The sequence below is a fragment of the Tiliqua scincoides genome, chromosome 1 (genome assembly GCF_035046505.1).
Source record: "Tiliqua scincoides isolate rTilSci1 chromosome 1, rTilSci1.hap2, whole genome shotgun sequence".
Classification (NCBI taxonomy): domain Eukaryota; kingdom Metazoa; phylum Chordata; class Lepidosauria; order Squamata; family Scincidae; genus Tiliqua; species Tiliqua scincoides.
In genome coordinates this window covers 260,258,129-260,285,692 of record NC_089821.1, presented here as the reverse complement: position 1 = coordinate 260,285,692, position 27,564 = coordinate 260,258,129, and the positions used below count along the sequence as shown (strand labels likewise).

General features: G+C 45.7%; 2 protein-coding genes across 2 annotated transcripts in view; both read left to right on the top strand.

Annotated features, from left to right (window-relative positions):
• The window catches only part of THADA (THADA armadillo repeat containing), a 169,580-nt gene extending 151,460 nt beyond the window's left edge, over nucleotides 1-18,120 (top strand). Inside the window, exons 37-38 of the mRNA XM_066624487.1 lie at nucleotides 12,945-13,108; nucleotides 15,800-18,120. Coding sequence (XP_066480584.1) covers nucleotides 12,945-13,108; nucleotides 15,800-16,204 — 569 coding nt within the window. The 3' untranslated portion in view covers nucleotides 16,205-18,120. The remainder of the gene's footprint in view (nucleotides 1-12,944; nucleotides 13,109-15,799) is intronic.
• A 4,142-nt stretch (nucleotides 18,121-22,262) lies between these two features.
• ZFP36L2 (ZFP36 ring finger protein like 2) lies at nucleotides 22,263-27,323 on the top strand. The gene is made up of 2 exons (XM_066624476.1): nucleotides 22,263-22,559; nucleotides 23,889-27,323. The coding sequence occupies exons 1-2, from the start codon at nucleotides 22,269-22,271 to the stop codon at nucleotides 25,260-25,262; spliced, it is 1,665 nt and encodes a 554-aa protein (XP_066480573.1). The 5' UTR covers nucleotides 22,263-22,268; the 3' UTR covers nucleotides 25,263-27,323.
• The last annotated feature ends 241 nt before the right edge of the window (nucleotides 27,324-27,564 follow it).

The window sequence follows — 27,564 nt, the reverse complement described above, 5'->3', positions numbered from 1 at the left end:
TGGGAGTAAGCCCCACTGACTATTAAGGGACTTGCTTCTGAGTAGGCATGCCTAGGATTGGGCTCCCAGTCTATTCCCTCCTCTTGCTTTCCTCTCCACCTCTTCCCTACTCTATACGGTCACACTTCAGTCTCTCCTTTGCAAAATGTTTTGCAAACCTCATTTCCCCCTATCCTCACCAATGAAGTGGGACTGGAGGGGAAAAGTCCCTGCATTTGTGTATGTGGGGGGAGGGAGCATCTGTGTGTGAGAGAGAAGCAATCTCCCTGTGTGTGTGTGTGTGTCCTTTTCACTGGAAGAGTCCTGGAGACCTTGCAAAGATGCAAAACACAGGAAAAGCAGAGAGTAGAATTTAAAGTAGAATTATTCTGCAGCAACAGGTATTTTAGCCAGAGATCTTAGCTGCATGCTGGCAGGAGCGAGGAAGCACTTGCAACAGCTGCTTATGTAGTAAGCTTTTAGGAGAGCATGCTTGCTTCTGCATTATCCCCAAGGCAATCCAGGCATTCCTCCTCCTCCGCCTCTACTAGTCTTCAAAAGGACAGGAAAGGGGAGCAGGAGCCTGGAGCACATCCCATGCATGTCGTCAATGGGGCTTACTTTCAGGAAAGTGTGCATAGGATGGTAGCCTTTGAGCCCAAGCCAGTGCATGCCTACTCAGAAGAAAGTTCCATTATTGTCAATGGGGCTTACTCCCAGGAAAAGATGGCAGTGAAGCTAAGCCAGCAGTGGGGTGTGGGGGTGAGTGGAAAAGGGCATAATCACCCCACTTCTTTAAGAGTGAAACTCCTCTGATAGCCTTGATCCTGCTGTAAATCAAGAGGAGGAAACAGCCCTCAGACCAGGTGAGGGTGGGCTTGTTGCAGCTGCAGGATGCACCTTCCCTGAAAGTGGAAACACTCCCATCAAATGTCTCACAAACTACAATTCAGAGCACCATTACTTAGGAATAACACCCAGGGAAAGCAATGGGTTTGCTTCTGAGTAAATAGGGTTTCAGCTATGTGCAGCTGCACTTGGTCACAGCCATTTGCTTTGCTTGTCTCTGCTGTGAATTGAATTGCACGCTCCCAGTTGTGTTCTAAGTTGTATGTTATATGTAGAGCTTCTGGCTTAAGATCAGAAGACTCTGCCTTTGCACTGTTTTGCACCAGATATGTCCTGAGAAATTCTGAGTGATAGATCACTTTTTTATGTTTTAGTTTTTTTCCTGTGCTGGTCTTCAATCACTGGTTCAAACATGAATTGATCGCCAAAAATTAGCTATTGGTTGGGCTTTCACAGTCAACTAGCTACCTCCCTTACTGCATTGCTGGCCTGCAAGGCATTCTGGAGCACTGCCATTATTCCATTCTCTTTCAAGTACCCCTAAAGGTCCTGTTGAGTGCCCCTGGGGGTACATGAACCCCAGGTTGGGAACCACTGTTCTATTAGTATGTTGTTTACAGTGCACTTAATACTCTGACAGTGTTTACAAAAAGGTTGTAGAGACCAGAATTTAAAAAGCTATACTGAATACAAATGTATTTTATGATATTTTACTTTATTTTTAATAAATTAAATGGTACAGTTCTTAGATAACAATTACTGGACATTTTTCAGGATCTGGCCTCGGGTAAAATCAGATAAAATTATAGTCAGACACCTCCCTAAGTTAAACCCCTGACTTATCCAAGTGTCATAGCAAATTCCATGATTTTGGGCTCAAAACCTGCCCTTGTCTTATCTGTGAGATCGACTTATAGGCGAGTATCTGCCGTAATTTTCTGCGAAATAGAAAACATGTTTGTGCATTCATTCCTGAAGCCCAGAAATTGCTATACTGTACTGGTCTCTGACTTATAATACCTCAGATCTGCTTTTGTCAACCAAAGTGGACATTTTAGTGCATTTTAGAACTGCAACATTTACATGTAAGACAGAATTTAAAACAATATAGTAGGCGTAAAATGTTGATAGGTTGGGTATGTAGGAGGAATACTTTAGAGTACAATTGGGAGAGTAGAGTTCACTTACTTCTGCGGAAATTAAACAAAAAAAATCAGTGCCAAAGGACAGCTGAATGTTTGCAAATCTAACTTACTAATCATGACTTGACAACATCTTCTATGTGTCAAGGATGAGTTCCAGCTCCACTATCTAATTTTGCAAAGACTGTCCTGTCTGATATCATTCCTTCAAGTGATTTACTAGATCCTCCATTGGTGTCTAAGTGTGAAAACCCACTCAGATAAAGACTTGAGCAGTGTTTGAGAAGGGAGGTGTGTAACCTGGGGTTGAGGAAGTTGAAAAGGTGATCAGTCATGTTTCTGGCTCTTCCTTCTTTGGTTGTCAGAGACTGTAGAAACTGACATGTGTTAACCATACTGGTCCAATAGGCCAAATGCATTAGGAGAAGACTTTGACCTAAGGAAAAGATTCTGTACATTTTTGTCATCAAGCTCTGGAAATGCACATACTGTAATCATAATAAATTATGAAAATTAAGACAGTCATCTGGACTTACCTGTTAAAAATCTGACATCTCAAAAGATGAACAACTTATTGGGCATACTTCATCAATTGTGTGGTTATATCTTTTGTTGACAGAAACACTAGCCTATGCACATGCAGCATATAAAGGGAAAAAATGATTCAAGGTGAAATGCAAGAGGTATTCCCAGTCCTATATCTATGCAAAGTGCAAATGTATCTAAAATAAGCTCAATTACCATACTTTTGAGCTTTTCATACAAGTGTCACACTCCACATCATGTATTTCATGAGCTTTCAGACCCACCATTGAGAATTTTTTCTTCATTGTTGATTATACCCATCTATGATTATATTTGCAAATTTAGGAAAAAGATTTATGCTATTTTCAAAGTGAGCAGTAATCCATGAAAGCTAATCCATACAGTGAAATCTGTTGGCCTTTAATGTACCACAAGGTTTGTTGTTTTTGCTGCAACAAACTAACACACTTACCCTTCTAGAATTTGTCATGTAAGATAGATTTTTTTCCTCATACCTTCTGTGCTTATCTCTGTGAAAGAAAATGCTTTTTAATATGGGATAACAGTCTGGTAACTTAACAGGCCAAAAATTTTAAAATAGTTGAGTACACTGTGTACACAGTGGAGTAGATTCAAGGTACCCTAATAGAATCTAAAGTTATTCTTAAATCTTTTCTTTATCGCATGAATGTACCAAGAATTACCTAGTGTGCATTAAGTGCCATAGTCCAGATCCTTATGTGAAGTAGCTTTCAATATTGCAGCGAACAATGGCAGATGCAAACTCCTAACCAAATTGGAATAAGTATTTTGTTGTCTTTTAAAATACTAATACAAGATTTCCATGCATAAGAGACACTGAAGTGTTGAAAGCTCTCTTGGATACTTCAGATAAGAAAGTTTGAGGACTATAAAAACCTGTATGGTTATTTTTAGTAACACTTCAGAGTGTAATTAAAATCAGCTTTCTACAGAGAAATGACAACTGATTATATGAGAATCGTGGAGGAGGCTTTTCCCAGCTGAAGCAGAATGCCTTCTCTGAAACAAAAAAAGTCTGCTATCCTGAAAAAAGAGCAGCACAGAAAAGCCAAGCTGCCTCTTGGTTCTTTCATTGTTTGAAAAACAGGTTTCCATTGGCAAACAAAAATTTAAATTCACTCTACTGAAACACCCAGTATATGAATGTACATTATATTTCTCCATGATTAGATCCAGTCAATTTCTGCATTTACCTGCAATAAACAGTGTTCATGTTATCTCACAACAATACTAAACACCTTCAGTATTAATAGTATTTATTATACATTCATATAATATCATGTATACATTAATATAAATCTCACAATTGAATGTCGTCACAGAATACTTTGTGAACCATGCAGGTTTTTCCATCTTAACATATTAGATAGCTCCATGGATGTGCTTGTACAAAAACGTTGTAAATCATCCAGTTTTAATTTTTGATGTCTTGTGCTTCTTCCATCAGTATATTTTAGAATAAAACAATTCTCACTCCTTGTAGTTTCTGTCTTTAGCTGTGTAACTGTGTTGTTTGTTTGTTGGTCTATATGTGGCCAAAATGTGGTACATCTGTAGTAGAACTTTTTAGTGTAGTTCAACAGTTGAAGGGCATACGTAGAAAACATATATGCATTAGAACAGTTTTTGATCATCATTTGGAACGTAGGACAGTTAGCTTTATGGTGCCATCTGCTGGGAAGCCACATTTAACACTGAAAATGCCAGTGAATCGCTGGATTCCTTCCAGTTCTTCTGCCTCTGCATTGGAAGTCTAGAGATTTTGTAATGCCATAGACTAAAACTGCCATCCTGTTCACACTTTCCTGGGAGTAAGCACCACTGAACACAGTGGGACTTACTTCTGTGATGACACGCACGATTGTGCTGTAATTGTGGTTCTCTGTAAGGCAAAAATTTTCAAGCCAAGTTTTCAAGTCTCACGGCTATAACTGTGATCTCATGTTTTAGCAGTTTATTAATAATTTCATAGGTACATTGTAAATTAGGGTCCATTTTCACATTATTTTCTGGTGGTCCTATTAGTACAGGTTGAGCCTCATTATTCGCCTGGGTTCCTTTTCCAAGCACTCACATGGATGGCAAAGAACACACTATAGCAAATCAATTTAAAAGTTTCTTTGCTCAGCCTTGCTGACCTTTGATGATGTAAGATAAGTCATTAAGAAGACAATCCATCAATCAGTCATCCTCCAAGCACTTAGAAAGAAAGGCGATTCACTCAACCCCTCCCTTCACCAATGCAAAGTGATCACCTTTCTTTCACATGCTCGGGGAAAGGGAGGGGTCCCCTGGAGAGAGGAGGATTGATGGATTGTCAGCCAGCTGCCCTCTTTCTCTCTCTCATTAAGGAGGCTATTGTTAAAGGACTGTTCAGTTTTTAAAACTGATTTTAAAGGGATGCATTTTTCCCCTTCTCCAGGGATAAGAACATAAGAACAGCCCCACTGGATCAGGCCATCGGCCCATCTAGTCCAGCTTCCTGTTTCTCACAGCGGCCCACCAAATGCCCCAGGGAGCACATCAGATAACAAGAGACCTCATTCTGGTGCCCTCCCTTGCATCTGGCATTCAGCACATTCCTTCTCATTTGCAGGGGCCATTCATGTTGAGTCAAATCCATGTATAAAAAATGTGTGTATAAATAGGCTGGACCTATATGTAACTTTTCACTTGATGGAGAGTTTGTAATGATTGAGAGAATGGGAAAGAGCCCTAACCATGAAACGAGAAACATACTAGTGAACATGTCGGAGACATGTCTTTTATGAACAAGCATTGTTTTTCTTATATTTTTTATTTTTCCACTCCCCCATTTGAAAATGGTGTGCTATCACCAAACCATAAGGACTTCATAGTATCCAAAATTATGTGTGAATTGGCTTTAATGACTAGGCTTGTGGCCCACTTTTCTGTGTTCAAATGCTTTCTGCTTAGCAAGTGTGTATGTGTGTTGTGGAGTGTTTCAGCCACCTTCAAAGCACTGGAACAAATGGAGTCAGTCTTCTGTTCAGAGTTCCATAACCTGGGCACCACTGCAGAGAAAGCCCTTGCTTGCATCTCTGCCAGGTGTACCTTTGCCAAAAGCAAGACATTCAAGAATGCCCTATCAGTTGGGTGGGTGCTTTCATATTGGGGTAGGCAGTCCTTCAAGTACTCTGGTAGATAGAAGCTGAGCACTCTGCAGTCTGACCTGCAGGAAGAGCTTTGGCAGAGGCATCTGGAATTTTTCACTCTTTCACCACCACCACTCTTCCATCCCAATGGCTGTTTCACACAATCCAAGTTCCATTCAGATAATTCATTTTTTATAGAAAACTTTGTGAGACCTGTGTATGACACACTCACATCTGTTTTGTAGCATCGTGCATGCAGCAAGAAGCGCTGGTTGACAGTGGATTCTCACAACTGACACATTGCACATACTGCTATGGTGGTATAGCTTTTTAGATTGTTTAAAGTCCAGCATCTGCATAGGTGCACCCTTTTTGTGCTCCTGCTGCTTTCACAGAACTGTGTTGTTCCTTAATTAATTCTAGATAGTCTGCAGAAGCCATCCTGGTGTGGAGCACTGTGACCTGTTGCAGCAGCAACAAAGAGATTATTCTATTTTTCCTGCATAGTGACAAACTCCCATTGTAAAATCTTATCACTTAGAACTTAATAATACTCTGAGGGATGAGGAATCAATCTAGAGATGATGTGGCCCTCCTGCCAAAAAGTTTGGACACCCCTGGCCTAGAGTCTGAAAAGGAACTACCCAGTTGGGCAATTGTAATTCAATTTAACATTCAGGCAGGACTTGTTCTTGCTAGCTATCCTTTGTCAGACCTCAAGCACCCAGATTTAATCAACCATAGAGGGGCCTTTCCTTGGGAGCCAGCAAAAGGGTCTTGGGCAGGAGGTCTGGCTCAGTTGGTAGAACTGCCACCTTGTATGCCTGAAGATCTGAGGCTGCCAGTTCGAAACAACGGAGAACCAAGACACACTGATATACTGATGAGCTGACCCTAGGTGGCAGAGAGGAGTTGCCATCAAGTGGAGCATGGGAGGCGAAGGGCCAGAGAGAGACCAGACCGGGAAGGAATCCAGCCTGGACAAGGAGTTCTATGAAAGACTAGAACAATTGTAAAAATCTCTACAGGGGTTTAGAACAGCCTGTCTATGTAAACCGCCTTGGATTAAAGTCTGAGGAGAAATCAGACGACCAAAGAAAGGCGGTATATAAATACCTGTATAAATAAAATCTCATCCCTATTTACTTCAGGGAGGCCTGCCCAACTCTGAAATCAAGATGGACACATGTTTGGGGAAAGAGGGTGTTTGTACACACTCCAGTGGCACAGCTGCATCAGTGCTGCAGCATTTCTCCATCTCCTTATTGTGAATCCTGAAGCCTTTTCCAGAACTGGATGTAGCCACAAGGCAGTGGAGGTTTGAGGTCAGAGTTTCCTTCTCTTAGATGAGCTGCCTTCCTAGGCTGACGAGTCCCATCAGGAGCCGGAGTCCCTCAGGCAGTTCATGGCTGAACACAGTCACGTTCTGGCAACTCCTGCGACGCCGCTGGAACCAACCGTATTGGCTTCTGCCTTTCCATTGGACCATTCCAGCGACGTGGAGAGGGGGGATTTGCTGCATGGGTAACAGCCTATCCTCCATACCTTCTTTACCCAGGCTTCGCGCACTGGAGAGGAACCACCATTCAGAGCGCGATACCATAGTCTTTCGAGACTGAAGGTTGCCAATACAATATTGTGAATCCTGAAAGGACATGTTCCTGTGCTCCTGAGGTTTCCACTGCCTTCACCTCATCTACCAGTTCCTCCCCACTGGTGAGGATGAGATCTAAGATAGCAGGTCCCAGGGTTCCGCTTCTACTTTCTCAAACATAAAATTATCAGCAAGACTTGCCAAGAATTTATTAGAGTGCTCATTCTTGGCGGAGTACGTTTTCCAACAGATGTCTGGGTAGTTGAAGTATCCCATTACAACCACATCTCTCTTCTTTGAACATTTGGTCATTTGCTCTAGGAAGACATTGTCCAGGCCTTTCTTCTGGCTAGGTGGCCTATAGCAGATTCCCAGACTTATGTCACCACTGCTTTGTTCCCCTTTTATTTTTATCCAAACACCCTCACCCAGCCTTTCCCTCTCATCTTCACAGATGTAGATTTCCTTAATATATAGTGCTACTCCCCCAGCCTTCTGTTTGTTTTTCTAGAATAAGATATACACCTCAATTACAGCATTCCACTTTTGCATCTCATCCCACCAAGTTACAGTAGTGTGCACTAGATTGTACTCACCTTCCTGTAGCAACAGTTCTAGCTCATCTTGTTTGTTCCCATGCTTTGCACATTGGTTATGGGTAAAAACACCTACTTCTCCATTTTATCACTCACTTTTGCATTTCCTGTCACCATATTCCCAGTGGCCTGTACATACACCTGTGCTCCTTTTTACCAGCCTTCAGCATCACATTGATCATGGAATCACTGCCTTCCCCCATGCAGCTTAGTTTAAAGCCCTTCCAATCATCTTTGTAAGCTTCTTCGCAAATGCATTTTCCCCAACCATTGTGAAGAGCAGCCCCATCTCTTGCCAGTAGATGTTCATCCTGGAAGCATATGCCATAAACAAGGAAACCAAACTCTTCTCGTTGACACCGTCTTCATAGGCGTTCATTCTCTTCCAGTATTTTTCATTCCCTGCATGCCATAACCCTCCTCCAGAAGTATCAATGGAAAAAACAACCTGCACACCAAATCTTTTCACCTCCCAGCCAAGCACCCAAAGTGTCTATTTTTAGAATGAGCCACTGCATGAGTTTAGATTTTAAAAGCAGACTTTTGGGCTGATGTAAGTTCTGCAGCAACCAATGTCCTTTTCTAAAGGGCCCTGGAGGACTCCTCAGAACCCCTATAGGCTTCTGGGGAGGGGAGGAGGTAGCCCAGGTGTATTGCACTGTAACAAACAGCTTCTACATGCCATGTAGAGCCTGCCACCCACCCAGCCCCCAGGTGGGAAGAGAAGGGCAGATGGGAAGAGAAGGGCAAACCTAGGCCAGTCTGGGTTGGGGTGAGCAAAGAGACTTAAGCTGGGGAGGAGAAGAAGAAAACTGAGCAAGAGACCCAGAACTGGGCTGTGTCCGAGGGTATAATGGACCTTAGTGTCAACATGAAGAAGCTGAGCCTGAGCGTGGCTTGTTTAAGACTACCACTGAGTTCACAGCAGAGATGAGATTCAAACTAGGGAAATTCTGATTTGCATCTTATAGCCCAATCCTTTACATGTCTACTCAGAAGGAAGTCAATGGGGCTTCCTCCCAGCTAAGTGTGGATAGAATTGCAGCCTTCAGCAGGGCCTCTGAGAGGAATTTTATCAGGGGGTACAAAGTTTCTTTTGGGCCCCTTGTTTTGGAAGGGAGTGAAACAGAGTGGGGGGATGTCAGTGGGGGTGGGCAGAATGGGAGCAAAACAGGCAGGGGGGAAAGTGGCAACATACGGAATAGCCTTTGGAGCCCAGGTCTATCAATCTTCCCAATTCTTCAGGTCTACCTGCCTTGCCTGCCTGTTGTTGGCAGCTAGATACAGTAATACGGAAAACCAAACACACACCTAAGTCTCTCTAAAATCTTTCAAATATAGAAAATCATTGCAGAAAATTAGCATCATCATATTTAGGCTCACACTAGAATGGCAAGTATCCTGTGTATACCAAAACTGAATTCTGCAGCAGCTGTAGTCCCACAGCTGTGTCCCTGATCTCTTATGCACTCCTTCATGGAAAGCAAATCCACAAGCCCAAGAGTGACTGTAGCAGATCAGTTTCCTCCCAGATATTAAGGACTGTTAAGGAATGTATGCATTCTGGGCCTGGTGTGTATGGCTTGGGTAGTAGTTGCCACCATGTGCCCACAGTAATGCCCCCAGCATCCCATGTGGGCAGGAAGTATGGGTGAGATTGGAAAATGGAAGATCCCAGGAAATTTCTGGGCCCCGTCCTTTGGCTCCTGGGCCCCCTTTCTGACCCTGGACGGGGTTCAAATTACCGCCTTTACCCCCCCTCTCGTAGACCTTGGCCTTCAGGTTCAATCCTATCAAACTTTCCAGTGCCAATGCAGTCTCAATGCAGCCCTGAAGTAGGAGAACAAACATTGCTTTACCTTGAGGGGATGTTCGCGACTGCCCTCCCCCACCACAGGATGCAGCACACGCCCTGTTGGTGCAGCTGCACCAGTGCTGGAAAGTTGGATAGGATTGGGCCCTAGCTATCTTGGCTGTAGTGCAGTAATGATATTGTAATGCAGCCTCCCTTCCTGCATCTTCAGGTAGACCTAACAAAAGCAGGCGGTGTCTCAGGAGAAGGGGACTTTCGTCCCCTTCCCCCGGGAAAGGGAAGCAGTCCTGCAATGGGGCAACTCACTTCACCGCTGACCAAGAGGTTGGCGGTAAAGTAGAGGCATTCGTATAGGGCGCCGAGCCCTGCACAAACGGTTAGGATTCGGTGGAGCTGAGCTCCACTGGACCCACCTCCTGCCTCCCTGCTTGCTCCTCCTGGCACGCCTCCCACCCGCTCTCCCCCCACCCCTGCCTCCCCATCACGCCTCCTGCCCGCCCTCCCCATACCTCATCATCCTCTTCCCCCGAGTAAGGGAAGTAACCCTGCAATGGGGCTACTCAATTCTGCGGTGGCTCTTGAGCCGGAGCACAATCAATAAGTCCCATATCAGACTGCATGGCCCAACATGGGGCTTAGGATCTGGTGGAGCCAAGCTTCACCAGTCCTGCCCTCCTCCCACTCCTTACCCTACCACACCTCCTTCCGCCCTCCCCATCTGTCCCTGCCCCAGAACATCTCTCCTCCACCTTCCCCCCATGCCCTCACTCACCTCTCTGCCACTCAGCAGTCCAGGCGATTGCTCGACGGCAGAACATGGACCCAGTACTGGAGCTGGTCCAGTGCAGGCTTGCACCGGGCTAGCTCCAGCACTGGGCCTGCAGTAAGGGCTTGCAAACGTGCCTTACAGTTCATTTGCGACAGTGCACACCAGTGCACACTGTTCAAGATTGGTTCTTTAATCCTGTTAACTTCAGTAGAATTAACCTGGCTCAAATTCAAGAAATAAGGCTTAAATGAATTTGTATCATGTGAGATATGCATTAATGCTTGCCGTTCATTCACATACACACAGTGGGGCAATGACCATGAGTGTAATCTGCAAAAATGAGCTTCACTCGTTGAAATTAACAGAATCTAGTGGTACCCAACTTTTTATTCCTGGATTGTGCCCCATTTAATTATCTTAGTATAATATCTGGCCCTTAAAATACTGGTCTGCTTGGCTTGCTACATTCTCATCAGCTCATATTACTCTCATAGTTTTGGAGAAAGTATTATTTCAGAGATACAATGCTTTTTTAAAAAAAAGTTTTCCCCAAAATTCTATGAGTTGAGCTCAATATTTATATTTGCATTAAATACAAGATGTTCTTCTGCCATGAATGCTGTTCTTTGTGCTAAGTTTAAATTATTGTTTGACAGTTCCTCAGATATAAGCTAACAGAAAAGTGATTAGTAAACACAGAACTGCAGAATTTCTTTGTTCTCGTTCACTATATCCCATTTTCAAAACAGCGGTTATGATATTTGGCTCTTTGGTAAGTTGAAAATAGCCTGTTCTTACAATTCTCCTTAGGGGGGAAAAATTAAAAGAAAAGGGCTGTATATTTTAAAGGCATGTAACAGTCTACTAAGAGAAATGTTTACATCTGGCATGATCAAAAGTCTTGTGGTGTATGCATGTGTGTGTGTGGGAGGTCTTGTTCTACATTAAATGGATTAACAAAGAAGACTCAAAATACTGTAGTTCCTATATTTATTTATTTTTTTAAAAAGTTCTTCCTGAAGCTTAAAATACCTGTGCATTTTTTTTTCTTTTTTGAAGTCTATTATTTATATTTGATGTGTGTGGAATGCATTCTTAAATTTTTCTTGTAATTGCTGGTTGAGAGACAAAAGATGCCCTGTATTTTAACCAGTTACAAAGCTTGATTTATGTAAGTTACTTATCCTACATCTAACATACATTTTTTCCCCACAATAGATCTCACACTTTTTACAACTCTGGAAAACTGATTATATTACAAATAAACTATAATTTCTTCTTTAATAAGACCACTGAATTTTGGACTGCTTTTAGAGTTTTCTGTATTGTCTGCTTGTCATTTTCTCTTGTATGTGTTTCCACAAAAGCAACTGATTTTTGTTTTTACTGAATTGCTTTGAAAAACCAGTATGCTGTAGTAGAATAAATGCAGATGTAACAGCAATAGGCCAGGACCTGAAGAAAGTCTTGAGGTGTGCCCAAGGACTTGAGAATAGGCTGCTGCTGCTGTAGGCTTCTTTCTGTGTCCTGGGAAACCTTGCCTTTGGGTCCTGGGTAGTTTACCAGGACATAATGGAGCAGCAGCAGCAGCAAACCTTTCTCTTCCCCCACGACTATTTAAAAAATGCCAGATTTCCTGTGTCCCACCACCTCTGTAGTTGTAGCAGCTAGTGAGCACAATGAGAAAGAGGGTGGTCTGCAGCCACTGTCACAAATTAGGATGTTTAGTCCACACATGGGGCTACCACTGATCAGACCACCAGGCCCACGGCCATTCAGTAACTAGGGATATTAGGGGAGGAGTGCAGAGACCACTACTAGAGTAGTGGGAAATTTGATTTATTAAACAAATATAGCAGCAAATGTACATTGAATTAAAAATAAAATTCCAGTCAAAACTTGACTTTTCCAATATTCTAAAAAGGTAGGCAGGTTCAGCTAAGAACCAATATAGGCATTCCCCAGCTTACATAAGGGCTCTGATGTGAACACCCTTATGTAAATTGAAACCAGACAGTGCAAAAGAAGACTCGCATGCCTTCTGCTCTGTAAAGCTTGCCAATTGCTTTGCTCTGTAAGATTGCTCAAGACTTCCTTCCTTTACATGGTAACATTCCCCCAAGTTACACAACTCTAAGGTAGCAATCCTATCCCCACTTACCTGGGAGTAAATCCCATTGACTATAATGGGACTTAATTCTGAGTAGTGCATAGGATTGGGCTCTGTGAGAGGGCTTCTTGTCCCATCCCGTGTCAAAAGATTAATCTGGGTTTAAAAAAATAATCTACTAAAATGATTGGCCACGTTATTTGGTACCAGTAAGTTCTGAAAATAGTTCAAAATGTCAAGAATAGAAGCAAAGTAAATAAGCAAATCTGGTAAATACTTGCATATTTAATTTGCCTAACTTAGTAATTGCAGTGTGTGGCCATTAATTATTTTGAAGAATATCAATACACTTGTGCAGTGTATTTGCAACGATTAAGTTTCAACATCCATCTTTCTTCTTTCTCTGCAGAGCTTGACTTCCATGTAGTAAATGAATCAATGGCTTTGGACCTAACATTTTCCATAATGTGTGACCTGCTACAGCAATGGGAGCAGACAAGTGCTGGAGTCTTAGTCCTACTAGAGTGGTTGCTAGGAAAAGAAGATGTTAAAGATTTAGAGTCTACAGCCTTGGTAATGCTACTTACCAGTGTTTGTCTACTGTTAGGAGTGCTTGGGTTCTCAGTGATGGATTTCACTACAGGATTTATATCACATCCCATAGACCCATGTCTTTTAGAATAATTCTCAACATTAAAGAGTAATGTTTTGCATTTTTAAACGAGCTTTCAAACTTAACATGATAATTTTGTACAGATTCACTGTATCATTCACCTACAAATGTCAGTAATATCCAATTGTGGACTTTCAGGCTGGGTAGATACTGGTGAAAGAGTGAATGCAACCTGAGCTTGTATGCTTCCTCCCTCTTTTTAGCTCCTACCTCTGTTGCTGGGCTGCAGTGTCAACATTTTGAAATGTTTAAACTGCAGCTCCTCATGTGGTTGTGAGCAATTTTGGGGTCACTAGTGCTAGTACAATTCCCTCTGTACTGGGATTGTGGTGAATGCATCATCACTCAGCCACTCATTTGTATTCATTCAGTAGGGCTGTGAGTATACCTGAAGGTTAACAATATCTTTGTCAAAGGCAAACATGTGCCTTTTGAGTTAGCTTGGTTTTAAATGGCCCAGCATTGCTATGACATATACTGGTGGTAGTTTTGCAATAATTCATAAATCTCTGGTCTAGCATCTCTTGGATGCTCTACTCCTGTTTTGTTGACAGATTTTGTGTGCATTTTTTAAAATTCCAAACATTTAGTGATATACTAAATTACTATGCTAATTGCATACAATTGTAAAATAAGTATTATAGTAATATAACCTGAGTCTGTGCATCTCCAGTAGACACATCTTCATGTTTTGAGCCACTGTTGCCTTACAAGATTCAGAAAAAATAAAGCAGAGTGTAGCATTTTCAGGGATAAAAATTTTATTTGAATATGAAAAACCTGAGAGTAAAAGAAGGGGATTTTCAGAATTAGAACTCAATATCTTTAGGGAGTATTTCTGCATGTACACCTCTCATTGACAGTGATGAAAAAAACTTTTTTTTTAGTTACAGGCACTAAAATAATGCAAAAGAATAAACCTATTGTTTTAAAACATTATGCAGCAACTTTCACTTATTCAGTCTTCACACACATACGTAAGACATAGATTTCATCAAGGTAGTCCAAAGCTATATCCTACAAAATCAAAATGTATCTGAAAGTGGAGAAGTAAAACTACTGGTATATTTTCCATCAGTATTATTTTCCCTGTTGAAAATAGTTATGGCTAGTTGCTTTCTGATTTTCCATTTATATGGAATTTGATGCCTAGAAAAGAATTCTGATAATCTAACCAGAACATTGCTTTTTTTAAAAAAAACACAAACAAAACCTCCCCCTCAGTGGCACAGAACTAAATGTTACAATTTTCAAATGATAAAACTGTGACCAGGGGGTGAGCATCTCCGTGTTGCCAAGCTACATGTCCCCCTCTCAGGGCTGCACACATTATTCTTTTTCCATACATATTTCTTCACTGCAATAAAAAGCATGCACATTGTATTGTCTAAAGAATCTATGTTGATCTATTCTGCTCACATATGCATGCACAGTGGGAACATATAAGCATCCCTGCTGAACCACTCAGTAAGAATTCTGTTTTCAACAGCAGCCAGTCAAGTTACCTCTAGGAAGCTCACAACCAGGGAGTTAAAGCAATATCCCTCTCTGTCGTTTGTTCCCATCTCCTGGTGCTTGAGATATACTGCCTTGAAATATGGAGGGTTCCACGCAGCTCTTTGAATCTTCCTCAATAGCTATATGGAACTTCCAGGACTAGAAGCTGTATACTTTTGGCTTTCTCTCCATGTATTTGGCGAATCCTTTTATAAATGTATCAGATTTGATGTTCCACATCACAACCAGTATCATTATTGCTGTGGCTACGTGTGCCTTTAGTGGTGTGCATGTACTTCACATATGCTGCATACAGGAGGAAAAGCTTAATTCATTATCCGCTTGCCAAATGCTATTCTAGGATTCTTTCTTACACAAAAACTGGAGTTTGCAAATTTTCACAAAAGTTCCACTCATTTTGATCAAGTTGCCCAAAACAAATGCCCCCCCCCCCCCAAATCAGGGATCCAGTATCTGCTAATTCAGTTTCCAGGATAGGGGGCTCCCATGCCCATTACAGTAGTTTTGTTTAGTAGTTCTGGAAGCACTGGTGTTTCTTGCTTTAAGAAGGCAAGGTTCTTGAGCTGAAGACGCAACGTGCAGACAAGCGTCCTGCACGTTAGAGGGAGACTAACTGAACGTTAACAGGAAGTGCTTGCCAGCATGTCACTCATCAGCGAAGCAAGAACGTTGCTTTGTTAAAGCAAGAAATACCAGCATTTCCAGAACTACTAAACAAAAACGAAGGTAATGGTGCAGGGCTGCTTTTTGAATAGGGTTCCCTCATATATGTGGTTCCTGTATCCACAGTAGGGGGGGGGGGTGGAACTGGAACAGAACTCCCAGGAATACAGAGGAATGCCTACATCTGCATAGTATTATTTGCCTGACAAGCAGTCCAATCCTAATCAACTTTCCTCTCCCACAGAATGCAGCTCATGTCCCATTCGCACAGCTGCATCAGCACTGAAAATTGGTGAGAACTGGGCTGTTAGTCTGGACATTTTTGTTGCTGGTGCATCTTGTGACTAGTCTTGTGTGTCCCATACCATTGTCAATATATTGAGAGTTAACTGCTCTTTTATTTTATCAAGGTGGAAAACGACTATCTGTTTGATAAAGGACAAACCAATTTTTGGGCTGAGACGTTAATGAAGGTGAGACAGCTCGGTAGACACCTCCTCCTGCTCATACCAATGACACGTGTCAATCCATGCGATCAAGAAAAACTCCACCAGTTGGCAAGATTAGCATCTGATCAAGCCCAGCTTGTGGCCCAGCTTCTTAAAGATATGCCTCCAACTCCAGAATTTTCCAGAACTGTAGAATTCACCAAATTAGCTATTCAAAGTGAAAGAATATCCATTGTAAGGCAAATATTAGGTTTGCTTAACAGTGAAATTGAAGCTTGTGGAGAACAAGGAAAGGTTGGAAACATGACTACTGATAGTTTATGTGCTGTTGATCACAGCTTAACTACATTGGGAACAAAGGACTAGTTCATTTATTTTGTATGTCACAGACAAGTGAGGATGGTAGCAATACATGTTAATGCGCTCCTTCATACTTGAATTCATTGGGCCTTCATCAGAATTTCTGTAGAACTATCCTCCTGTTGTATTTCATTTTATATATATAAAAATATATATACTTTGTATTCTTTTTCTCATCATGTTCCAGAGCGATTCATGCACAAGCAAATGCAATTGTGTGTTAAAGTTTTAATGATTCCTAATATAATGTTTTATCCATGTAAAACAAGACTGACAGTTCATAGCTTATATTTTTAACCATGCTTGAATATAAGGGTTGATTTTTTTGTAAGTATTCTTTCTCTATGTAGCCTCAAATACCTGCTTTTCCATATGTAACTACTTGATTATCCTTGCAAATTAAGACTGCAAGTTGACATTGTAATTGTGCAAGTGAAAATCAGAATAAAACTTGTAGTTTCTTTTTCAGAACAATCCTGCTTTGTATGTATATATGGTCCTAATTCCACAAAAATGTGGATGCATGCTTTCCTTTTTTATAAGAACTACATTCAGCATGCAACATTCACCACTTCAGAGATTTGTTGGGCAAAGTCAGTCCTTATTTGTTAGACATTTCCGTTAGACATGGACCAAGGCTGACTGCAACTTCTTAATTATTTTCCTTATTTTTAATGTACTTTGCTCTTATTTTTACTTTAAATGGTGTGTTGTCTATGATTAAGAAATGTGTATTGCAGCAAACACTGGATTATTTCTTTTTCCCCTAGTAGCTCAGAAGTATGGAATGAAAAACAGACTTTTTTTCTTCTTTAACAAGAGTTGACGTGTATATGTACAGCATGTGGTAACAAATATTAAGATACCAGTTTCAGGTTTTGCAAGTTGGTTGGTTGGTTATGATCATGTATCAATTTTACAAACAAGTTGATTTGGAAAGGTAATTCGTTTGTCAAGAATGAGCTTGTTCTATTAGCGTTTTGTGTGAATTATCTGAAATGTAGATATGTCTCTGTTTGGGTTTTATGTTAACTATTCAAAATGATCCAGTAGGTGGCACCATAATACATGTTTTGCTACAGAGCCATTAAATTGACCAGTGTTTCCTTATATTCAAGATTGCAAAGTTGCATATACAAAATACCAGGAGTAATGGCTCTCTAGTGGATTGGGAAAACTAAAATGAAAGCAAATTGATATACTATTTGCTTTCATTTTAATTGTTCAAGTTCTGCTTAAGTTGCAGTTTACGTATACTTTAAATTAAAATATTGTGTACATTAAACCATTGCCTGCTGGTTCACAGTGAATTTCCCATCAAAAAAGAAATGGTTGTAACATGGCACAGATATGGTACCAGCCCCTGGCACATTGGAAAGACACTGCCAGTCCACCGTATCAGATTGTTTGAGAGGGTCTGCATTAAACTGTTCTGGTTGAGGGGATTTGTTTATTTATGGTGACACCAACTACACAGTCAACTGCCATATTAACATGTCACTGAGGGCAAATAAAGCCCTCCCATAAATCTGAAATTGGGGAGGTGGAATGTATCAGGCACCATAAACGCATTCCTTTAGCCACCTATCTGCTTGCTCCTTCACAATGGATCATCGATCTGCCTCTCCCAGTTGCTGAAAGGAAGGCTCAAGGTGGTCAAAAAGTCTTTGTGGATCACCACTCTTTAAAAAATGGCTCTCCAAGTTACAGATTTTTGGTCATAGGTGGTTTTTGCACAGGCGTAGTATGTCCTATGCTGGTTCTTTTGCACACATGCAATAGTAGTGGGCCAGTAAGAACCAGATGTTTTGATTTCAGTATATTTCAAGTACAGAGCCCAGGAACCTAATCTGTACCTAAGTAGGGGACTTGGTGTATAATGTTTTCTAAGGGTTCACTATTCAATAAAAGATCTGTTGTGTCATGCTGTTTCCTTAAAAATGAGTCTGCTTGCCTTCAGTCTCTTTCCTGACATGGAACTATAATTAGTAAGAAAACTAATTTTATCCATTTTAAATTATATTCATTTAATGATTTCACATACCTTTTATTGGCTTTCACATAAAATGAGTAATTGGTTCAACAAAAGAAAGTATTGCTGAGCCATTTCACTGTGTTGCTTCTTTAACATCATGTAGCTTCTTACTTTGATAACTTAAAATGCCCAGCTTAGTGGGTGTGGGTGCAGGTAGGTGAAAGTGTGAGCTGGAGCGCCCACCTTAACTTTCATAACTGGCAAACCCTGCTTGTACTTGGCATTGTAAGATGTGTGATAGCTGAGTGGGCAGAATTTAGAAATAATAGTAAACAAAAATGCTTTAAGAAAAAAAGCAGGCTTAGTGGTGTTAAAGTCTAGCTTTAAAGTGTGTCATATCCTTTGCTTTACTGACAGCAAATAATTGTACGTCATCTTGTATGCATTTCGTCACATTGCGAGTTACTGTATAACTTCCCAATCAGAAACCTTTAAACCTTAAACAGCAGCTGTAAAAGAACAAAAGTCTCAGAGTGAGTAGCAGTTTGTAGTGTGTTTATCAGTGGGTTATCTTAAGTATTGGTTGTCTTGCCTGTTGACTATAGATTGATCTTTGCTTGCCTGCCCGGACTGTTTTGTAGGGCGCCCAGCGCTTAGGCCTGGTTTGCTGAAGGAGGGGGATGGAGTGGCTGAGAACCAGGAAGTGGCATCTCAGTGTTTGCAAAGTGTTGCAAAAAAAGGCTGGACGGGGGACAAAGGCGGAGTTGGAGGGGTGCGAATAAAAATAGTCACCCTCCGTTTTAGGGAGGCTGTTCTCAGGGAAGGCCAGGCCTGTGCAAGCAAACCCCCCCCCCCCCGCCTTACAGTCCACGTGAAGCCAGCGGTCCCCTTCAAACCGCTGGGGGAGGTAGCGCTACTTTGCCGGGAGGCAGCGCTAGGGGGTCCCGTCTCCGAGGAGCGCCTGGCCCGCGTGTCACGTCCGCCTCTCAGCCAGCAGTGCAACTTCGCAGACACGGCCCGAAAGCGCTGCCAAGCGGACGAGCTGCAGTTCTAATTGCTCCAATGACCGCGTTGGGACCGCGGAAGGCGCGGCTTCCCCCCCCCCTCGAGTGCAGCCGTGCCCTGCCTTGCATCGCCTCCCTGGTAGGGCGCCTTCCCTGCGAGCGCTTCGCAACGGAACGCGCGGCCGGGGCTCGCTCTCCTCTCGCTGGATCCGGTGCCACCGGGGGCAGGCAGCAAAGGGGCGTCGGAGTCGCTCCGGTGTGAAAGCCCGGGCTCCGGCTCGCCCAGAAGAGTGCCTTGAAGCCGGCGCGGGGGGTGTCGCTTGCTCTGCAGCGCCTCCCCAGCCAGTGCCCCCCTAGTAAACCCCTTCACACGGATGTTCCCCTGGGACCAGTCCAGAGTCAGCGGGCCAGGGGCACCTCGGCTGCCTTTCCCTAAATCGCTTCCCCCCCCCCAGCCCCGCACTATTGTAGCCCGCGTTGACCCAACTCCATTATTCTTGCGCTCCAACAAGGAAGGGGAGCGGGCTGGAGCAGACCTCGACTTCCCCTTGGCAGCCCCCTCAGAAGTAAGTGCCATTGAGTTCAATTGGGCTTACTCCCAGGAAAGTGCATAGGATTGCAGCCTAAGGCTACATTCCCATCCACACTTTCCTGGGAGTAAGCCCCATTGATTATAATGGGACTTACTTCTGAGTAGACATGGATAGGATTGGGCTCAGAGCCCGCAATTCTATGCACGCTTACTCAGGAGAAAGCCCCACTGAATTTAAGACTGAGGCTGCAATCCTATCCACATTTTCCCGAGAGTAAGTCCCATCAAACACAATAGGACTTACTTATGAATAGTCATGCATCGGATTGTGCACTGAGAGCCCAATCCTAGGCACTTCTACTCAGATGTAAGTCTCACTATAGTCAATGGGGCTTACTCCCACCCCCGCCTCCACTAGCAGCATAAAATCGGATTGGTGTGTCCCAGGAGCGGACTTGGAAAACTTTCTCCCTGCTGCAGCAAACACCCCGGAGAAAGGCTGGCACGTCTCTCTGGCTTCGGTGGGACTTACTCCCGAGTAGGTGCACCTGGGACTGCGGTGTGACGGCGCACACGATGGGAGTGGGGCAATGGTGGCATGCACACACACATATAGGGTGCAGACTGAATCCTACGGTCGCAGCGGGCGTCACCGCCAAGTGCCCGTGCACAGGATCGGGCTGCGCTGCGCGGCTTCCTGGCTACCAATGCCAAGCTTCTGCGCCAACCTGGAGAGCGGAGGAGAAGAGGCTTTGGGGAAGGCAAAAACCGCCGGGGTATTTATGCAGGGCGGCCAAAATCTCTCCCTCGCCTTGGCTGGCGCGCGTCCAGGCGCAGGAGGGGCGGAGCTGGCGAAGGGCAGAGCCCAACGCAGGCTCGCAGCTGCGCCGCGGCAGCCCCGACGCCCCCCTTGCGAGGCGCAGGCGCTGAGCTCGGCGGCCCGGGCGGGGAGGGAGCCGTTTGCTTTGGGGCTGTGTGTCAAAGGACAAGTCGCTGGCTGGCCCGATCGCATCACAAGACCTTGAGCGGCTGCCAAATCTGGGAACTAGTCAGCAGCGCCCGCGCGGGGTGGGGAGGGGGAAGCCCTTCTGGGCGGCGAGCCCGGAGGCTGGGGAGTTAACTCTGCCTTCCTCCCCCCGTCCCCGCGCTCTCTCGGCTTTACCAACTTAGCGCTCCCCGACGCCAGTTGCACGAGAAGCGGCGAAGCTCGCCAGCCAGCCTTTGTTTCTGAAACCTGTTGCGTGGCACAAAGTCCTGGGAGGGAGGGAGGAAGAGGAGGAGTTGCAGGGCGTCCTATTTCACTCTTTGATGCCTTCACTGCGAGCTTCCCAAACGACTCAGCAGGAGTGTGAAACCGGCAGGGAAGCCCGGTGCCAGCCTGTGATGACTTGAGACTTCCGAGCTGTGCAAGGAGCTGGGCGGGCTTCGTGCAAACAAGGCGCTGAGCGGCTACACCCAGTCTGGCCAGAGGATCGCCAGGGGCTCTCGGTGCGCTTCCTAATGGTGCATTCGTGTGTCTTCATAACACCCTTCCTAGACTGCATGCAGCAGCACAAAAAATCGCCTGAGAACACTTGGAGTGAAGGCGTGAACAGCCCAATCCTATTCAGTTTCCTAGGAGTAAGCCCTATTGACTCTAATGGAACTTACTTCTGAGTAAATATGCATAGGATTGGGCTGTAAGGCCACACTCCTATGCACTTTCCTGGGAGCAAGCCCCATTGAACAGAATGGGACTTTTGAGTAGACCTGCTTAGGATTGGGCTGTAAGCCAACATGCATTCCTGGTGAAAAACCTTTCTTGTAAATTAGCAACTGTTTTACAGCCCAATCCTCAGAAGTAAGTCCCATTAGAGTCAAAGGGGCTTTTTCCCAGGAAAGTGTGGATAGGATTGGGCTGTTAGTTCACACGCGTGCACACGAGACCCTCAGTACTTTGCATGCTTGCTCGGGAAGCAGATGCCACTAGTGGGGCTTGCTCCCGAAAAAGTGCCCTCTTAAGAGTGCAGCCTCAGCAAGTCTGCAGCTTTTTCTGCGCGCCACGTAGTTCAGCAGGTGCAGCAGCCACGCTGCATTCTTGAGCAAACCTCGTTGTTGCTTTCCCAGTGATTAACCTCATGGGAGTTTCCTGCACACATGGCGTTATTACAAGCATGTGGAAACTGGCCCGCCCATTACACGCAGCGCGTACTGAGCTGCAAGTAAACAGGACCTGGTAGGATGTTTTCCCTGGAGCCCCGTTCTGCCCTGCAAAGTACAGTAACCCCACACAGGCCGAGAAGGCGTGTGTAGAGGGAACAGTGCCTTCTCTATGCAGGGATCAAGGCTGCAGCGCGTGCCTAGCACAGCCCGGACTGGGGGGTCTGCCTCTCCTGTGAACATGGCCCAGCCACAACTCGCAGCCTCGCCACACCTCCCCGCACTCTGGGCCGCGGAAGAAAATTGGCGGCGCCCAATGAGAAGGAGCGCAGCCGAAAGGGGGCAGGGCTGGGTGGGAGGAGAAGCTCTGGGTGGTGTTGCTGGGAGACCCCGGCCGGGTCAGTGTTCGGTCCCTCCCCGATGCTGCCCGGGCATTTATATATGGGGCGTGTGCAGCCCTCGCGGAGTTCCAGCAGCCAGACAGCCACGACAGCCGCCGCCTCTTGGGCTGGGCACCCCCGCGCCCGACTCTGCTGGGCAGACCATTTCAGCTCTCAAGACATCGACCCTCCCCTGCCCAGTCGTGGCTCACCCAAAGCTCCCGAGGAAAGTGGGATCCTTCGGTCCTTCCTGCATTTCCGACCATTACAGGATCTAGAAATGTCTACGACGCTTCTCTCTGCCTTCTACGACATCGACTTCTTGTGCAAGGTAAGAAGGCTGCTGCTCTCTGGAGACGCTTCTGGAGCACAACTGCTTGCAGAGGGCAGCTTCACCTCTTTTTGAAAAAAAGCTGCCATCCTGTGCACGCTTGCTGGGGAGGGAGCGCGCTCTCTTGGGCCCCGTGGGGCTCGAGGAAGCGTGCATTGGAACGAGCTGTGCAGCCTGCTTTGTTCTGCAACAAGTTGTGGGACGCGAGTCAGACTTTGCGAGGGTTTCCACTTTTCCAAGTGGAGCTGCTTTCTTTTCCTTGTTGGAGGAGAGCTGTTGCTTTTCCTGCAGGATGTGACCTTATGGGATTTGGCTTCCTAACCAAGGGCAGCTCCCTGCTGAAGAGGAGAGTTTTGAAGGAGTTGGAGGCTGTAGTCCTATCCACCCTTTCCTGGGAGTAAACTCTATTGACCATAATAGGACTTACTTCTGAGTAGATGTGCCTAGGGTTGGGCTCACACAGCAGAATCCTATGCACACTTTCCTGGGAGTAAGCTCCATTGACTAGAATGGGGCTTACTTCTGAGTAGATGTGCCTAGGGTTGGGCTCACACAGCAGAATCCTATGCACACTTTCCTGGGAGTAAGCCCCATTGACTAGAATGGGGCTTACTTCTGAGTAGACGTGCCTAGGGTTGGGCACACAGCACAATCCTAGCCACCCTTTCCTGGGAGTAAGCTCCATTGACTAGAATGGGGCTTACTTCTGAGTAGATGTGCCTAGGGTTGGGCTCACACATCAGAATCCTATACACACTTTCCTGGGAGCAAGCCCCATTGACTAGAATTGGACTTGCTTCTGAATAGACGTGCCTAGGGTTGGCAACACACACAGCACAATCCTATGCACACTTTCCTGGGACTAAACTCCACTGACTAGAATGGGGCTTGCTTCTGAGTAGACGTGCCTAGGGTTGGGCTCACACAGCCCAGTGTGTCCACCCTTTCCTGGGACTAAGTCCCATGGACTAGAATGGGGCTTCCTTCTGAGTAGGATTGGGCTGCGAGGCAGTTGTTGCTGGTGGGTGCGTGTGTGGTTTGCTTCTTCCTGTATGCGGTGGGTGTGTGTTGAGGCTAAGCTGCTGCCCCGGCTCCAGCTGTGGAGCTGGAGAGCTTCAGCCCGGTCCCCACTGGCTCGAGTGGGAGGGGCTCCGGACCACCCCTCACAACTTTTTAAGTGGCACCTGAGTTACTGGGAGCGGGAGGGAGCCTTGGCAGGCAGCTGGCTGGGGGCGCTGCCCTTCCTGGAGAGCGGCAGCCTCCCCCTTCCTGGCAGTCACGGTGCCCCTTTTTCTCCCTCTTCTCTCCCTCTGCCCTCGCGGCTCCCAGAACGAGAAGTCCCTGAGCAGCCTGAGCAGCATGCTGGACAAGAAGGCGGTGGGGAGCCCCGTGGGCGCCTCTCCCGGCTCCAGCTTCGCGCCGGGCTTCCTGCGGAGGCACTCGACCAGCAACCTGCAGGCTCTGGCCAACGGCGGCGCCAAGTTCCCGGGCGGCTCGTCGTCCTCGCCCTCGTCCTTCGGCGGCCTCAAGGAGCCGGGCGGCGGCGGAGGGGGCGGCGGCGGCAGCAGCCCCACCGCCCTGCTGAACAAGGAGAACAAGTTCCGCGACCGCTCCTTCAGCGAGAACGGCGAGCGCAGCCAGCACCTCGTGCAGCAGCTGCAGCAGCAGCAGGTGGTGGTGGTGTCGGCGGCGGGGAAGGGCGGCGGCGGCGGCGGGGCGCCCATCAACTCGACGCGCTACAAGACGGAGCTGTGCCGGCCCTTCGAGGAGAGCGGCGCCTGCAAGTACGGCGAGAAGTGCCAGTTCGCGCACGGCTTCCACGAGCTGCGCAGCCTCACGCGCCACCCCAAGTACAAGACGGAGCTGTGCCGCACCTTCCACACCATCGGCTTCTGCCCCTACGGCCCGCGCTGCCACTTCATCCACAACGCCGACGAGCGCCGCCCCGCGCCCGCCGCCGGCAGCTCCGCCGCGCCCTCGCAGCCGCCGCCGCAGGCCGGCCCCCCGCAGCCGCCGGCCCCGCACGGCGGCAGCGGTCACCACCACCCGCTGCACCCCCCGCACGCCGGCAGCACCGGCGACCTGCGCGCCTTCGCCCGCGACCACCCGCTGGGAGGCGCCTTCGGGCTGGCGCACCCGCGCGCGGGCGGGGACAGGCCCAAGCTGCACCACAGCCTCAGCTTCTCCGGCTTCCCCGCCCACCACCAGCACGGCGGCGCGGCGGCGGCGCAGGGCGGGCTGGAGGCGGCGGCCGCGCTGCTGCTGGAGAGCCCCGGTGGCTCGCGCACCCCGCCGCCCGCCTCCTACTGCGAGGAGCCGGTGGCCTCGCCGCCCTGCGCCAACAACGCCTTCGCCTTCTCGGCCGGGCAGGAGCTGGGCAGCCTCATCGCGCCCCTCGCCCTGGCCCCGCCGCCGCAGGCCGGCTGCTTCGGCGCCGCCGCCGCCTTCTACGCCCGCTGCCACCAGCAGCACCCGCCCCCCGGCCCGCCCGCCTCGCCGCCCTTCAGCTTCCAGCCCCTGCGCCGCCTCTCCGAGTCGCCCGTCTTCGACGCGCCCCCGAGCCCTCCGGATTCGCTCTCCGACCGCGAGAGCTACCTGAGCGGCTCCCTCAGCTCCGGCAGCCTCAGCGGGTCGGAGTCGCCCAGCCTGGACTCGGGCAGGCGCCTGCCCATCTTCAGCCGCCTCTCCATCTCCGACGACTAGGAGGCAGCAGAGGAAGTGGGGCTGGAGGGGAGGGGGAGTCGCTGTCGGGGGTGAGCCCTCAGTGGGGCAGTTGCCCGCCTTCTTCCTTGCCTCTTCCCCTGGCTCTACCCCAGGGGCAGCTCCCCCGCCTCTCTCCCCCAGGAGCAGAGACTGCAGCAGCCTCCAGAAACTAGCCAAGCTCGCACAGATCCTTCCTTCTGTTTTGTGTTTTCCTTTTTAATGTATGCTTTTTTTAAGTGGAAAAAAGTCCTTTGATTGCTGAGCAAATTAAGACAGGGAAGAAGGCAAAAGAAACTTTTTTTTTCTCATCAAGATGAACAAAAGAGAGTTTGCAGAAAGGCAGATGATGTTTGTCATCAACAGAACAATCTTATTTTTGTATCTAAAGACCTTGGAAGGAGAGAGTTTTTCTTTTTTTTCTTTTTGGAGACAACTTTAATATGCACCAGCAGCAGCAGCAGCAGCAGCCATTCCATCTTCAAGTGTGAATGTCAGGAGGGGAGGAGGCAAAGGGTGGATGGAGAGTTTGCAAACAAAAAAAAAATCTCTCCAGTCCTCCCCCAGGAATCAACAATCAATCTGGAGGCCCATGAACTCTGCATTCCAGGTCCCTCCAGATCTATGTACAACCACAAGAATTTAAGGAGTGTGGGGTTTTTTTGCCTTTCAATCAAATTTAAAAATATACTAAATGTATAAGCTTTTAAAAGAAAAATCCAACATCCTGCCAAGAATATGCCTTGATAACAACACTCTAGTTTTTTATATATCTATATATATATATTATAACATGCTAAAACTTCCATTCCAAAGTTTAATATTGGTTCCATTGCCACCACTTAGTGGATGTTTGGCTTAGAACAATTTTTGTTGCTTTATTTGGAAGCATTCAACTGAATTTAGTTCGTAATTGTTGGCGAATAACTGCTGATTTTTTAATTTTTTTAGCTGTCCGAGTTGATTGCGCAAGTCACTGCACAACTCAATATGAAACTATTTAACTTATTTATTATCTTGTGAAAAGTATACATTGGTAATTTGTTCATACTGTATTTATCGGGTATGATGAAAAGCAATAGATATATATTCTTTTATTATGTTTAAATTATGATTGCCATTATTAATCGGCAAAATGTGGAGTGTGTTCTTTTCACAGTAATATATGCCTTTTGTAACTTCACTTGGTTATTTTATTGTAAATGAGTAAAATTCTTAATTTAAGAGATTGTATGTAATATTTATTTCATTAATTTCTTTCCTTGTTTACGTAAATTTGAAAGATTGCATTGGCTTTTTATAGAAATCTGACTCAATGCTGTGGAAGTAGTATGAGAAATTTCAATGGGTTTTAGAATGTACAATGGTTGTAACCCGTCCAAGCTTAAAGGAAACCTACTTTGCAATCAGAATTTAAAGTGGCAAACCTAATTCAAACTTAAAATTAACCAAAAAGTATTCGTGTTGCCTAACTTCACCAATCACACTGTGATAGTCTCAAAATATGTAGCAATAAGGGGGAGGGGGGAGGGATCCCAGTATTATCTCTCACAGTGCCTTCATAAGGGTCCATGCTTGCCTTAAATCTTCCTCAACCAAATAAGTATTTTTCTTAATGCTTGAGAATTTGAATGTAGGGCTGGGGTTTTTTTTAAATACAAGAAATTGTGCCACTTATTTTATAAGAAAGGAGGCCACCTTTTTGGAACTGAACACATTTTGCATACATAATCATATCTTTAATAAAATTCCAAAACAGGTAACTTTTTCTTGTTAGTGAATTCTCCAAAACTTTACTGGAAGGTGGATGAATGAGCAGTACCTTTAAGGGGTGTGGTTTTTTCTAATGTACATAGGTACAGGTTCAGCACTATGTACTCTTTGGACTACTTTAACAGAAGTATGTTTTGAATGTAACTAGAGGATAAGTCAACTTGAGTTGTAATATATTTTGGAGAGTCAGTTCACTACAAATTTGGAGTGTGAGACTGTAAACTTTGTACTGTAAATGTTTTGTAGTTCTCCCAATAAAACTTTGAGGGGAAAAAATCCCAAGCTATTAAAGCCATGTCTGTAAGGTGGTACTTCTTTATTAGCTTTCCCCTATCAGAATGCTGTCTAGGTACAGATTAACCTGGTTTTGAACTGCAGAATTGCTCCATTCCTGCAGAAAAGCTGGGAGACTGCCAAAACCAATAACTCTGCTCCAGAAGGTTCCAAAGTACTGTTGCAAACCACATGCTATCCTGTATACATTGACTGAGGAGGGAAAGGCAAGTAACCTTGTTTAGTGAGATCTACAGGT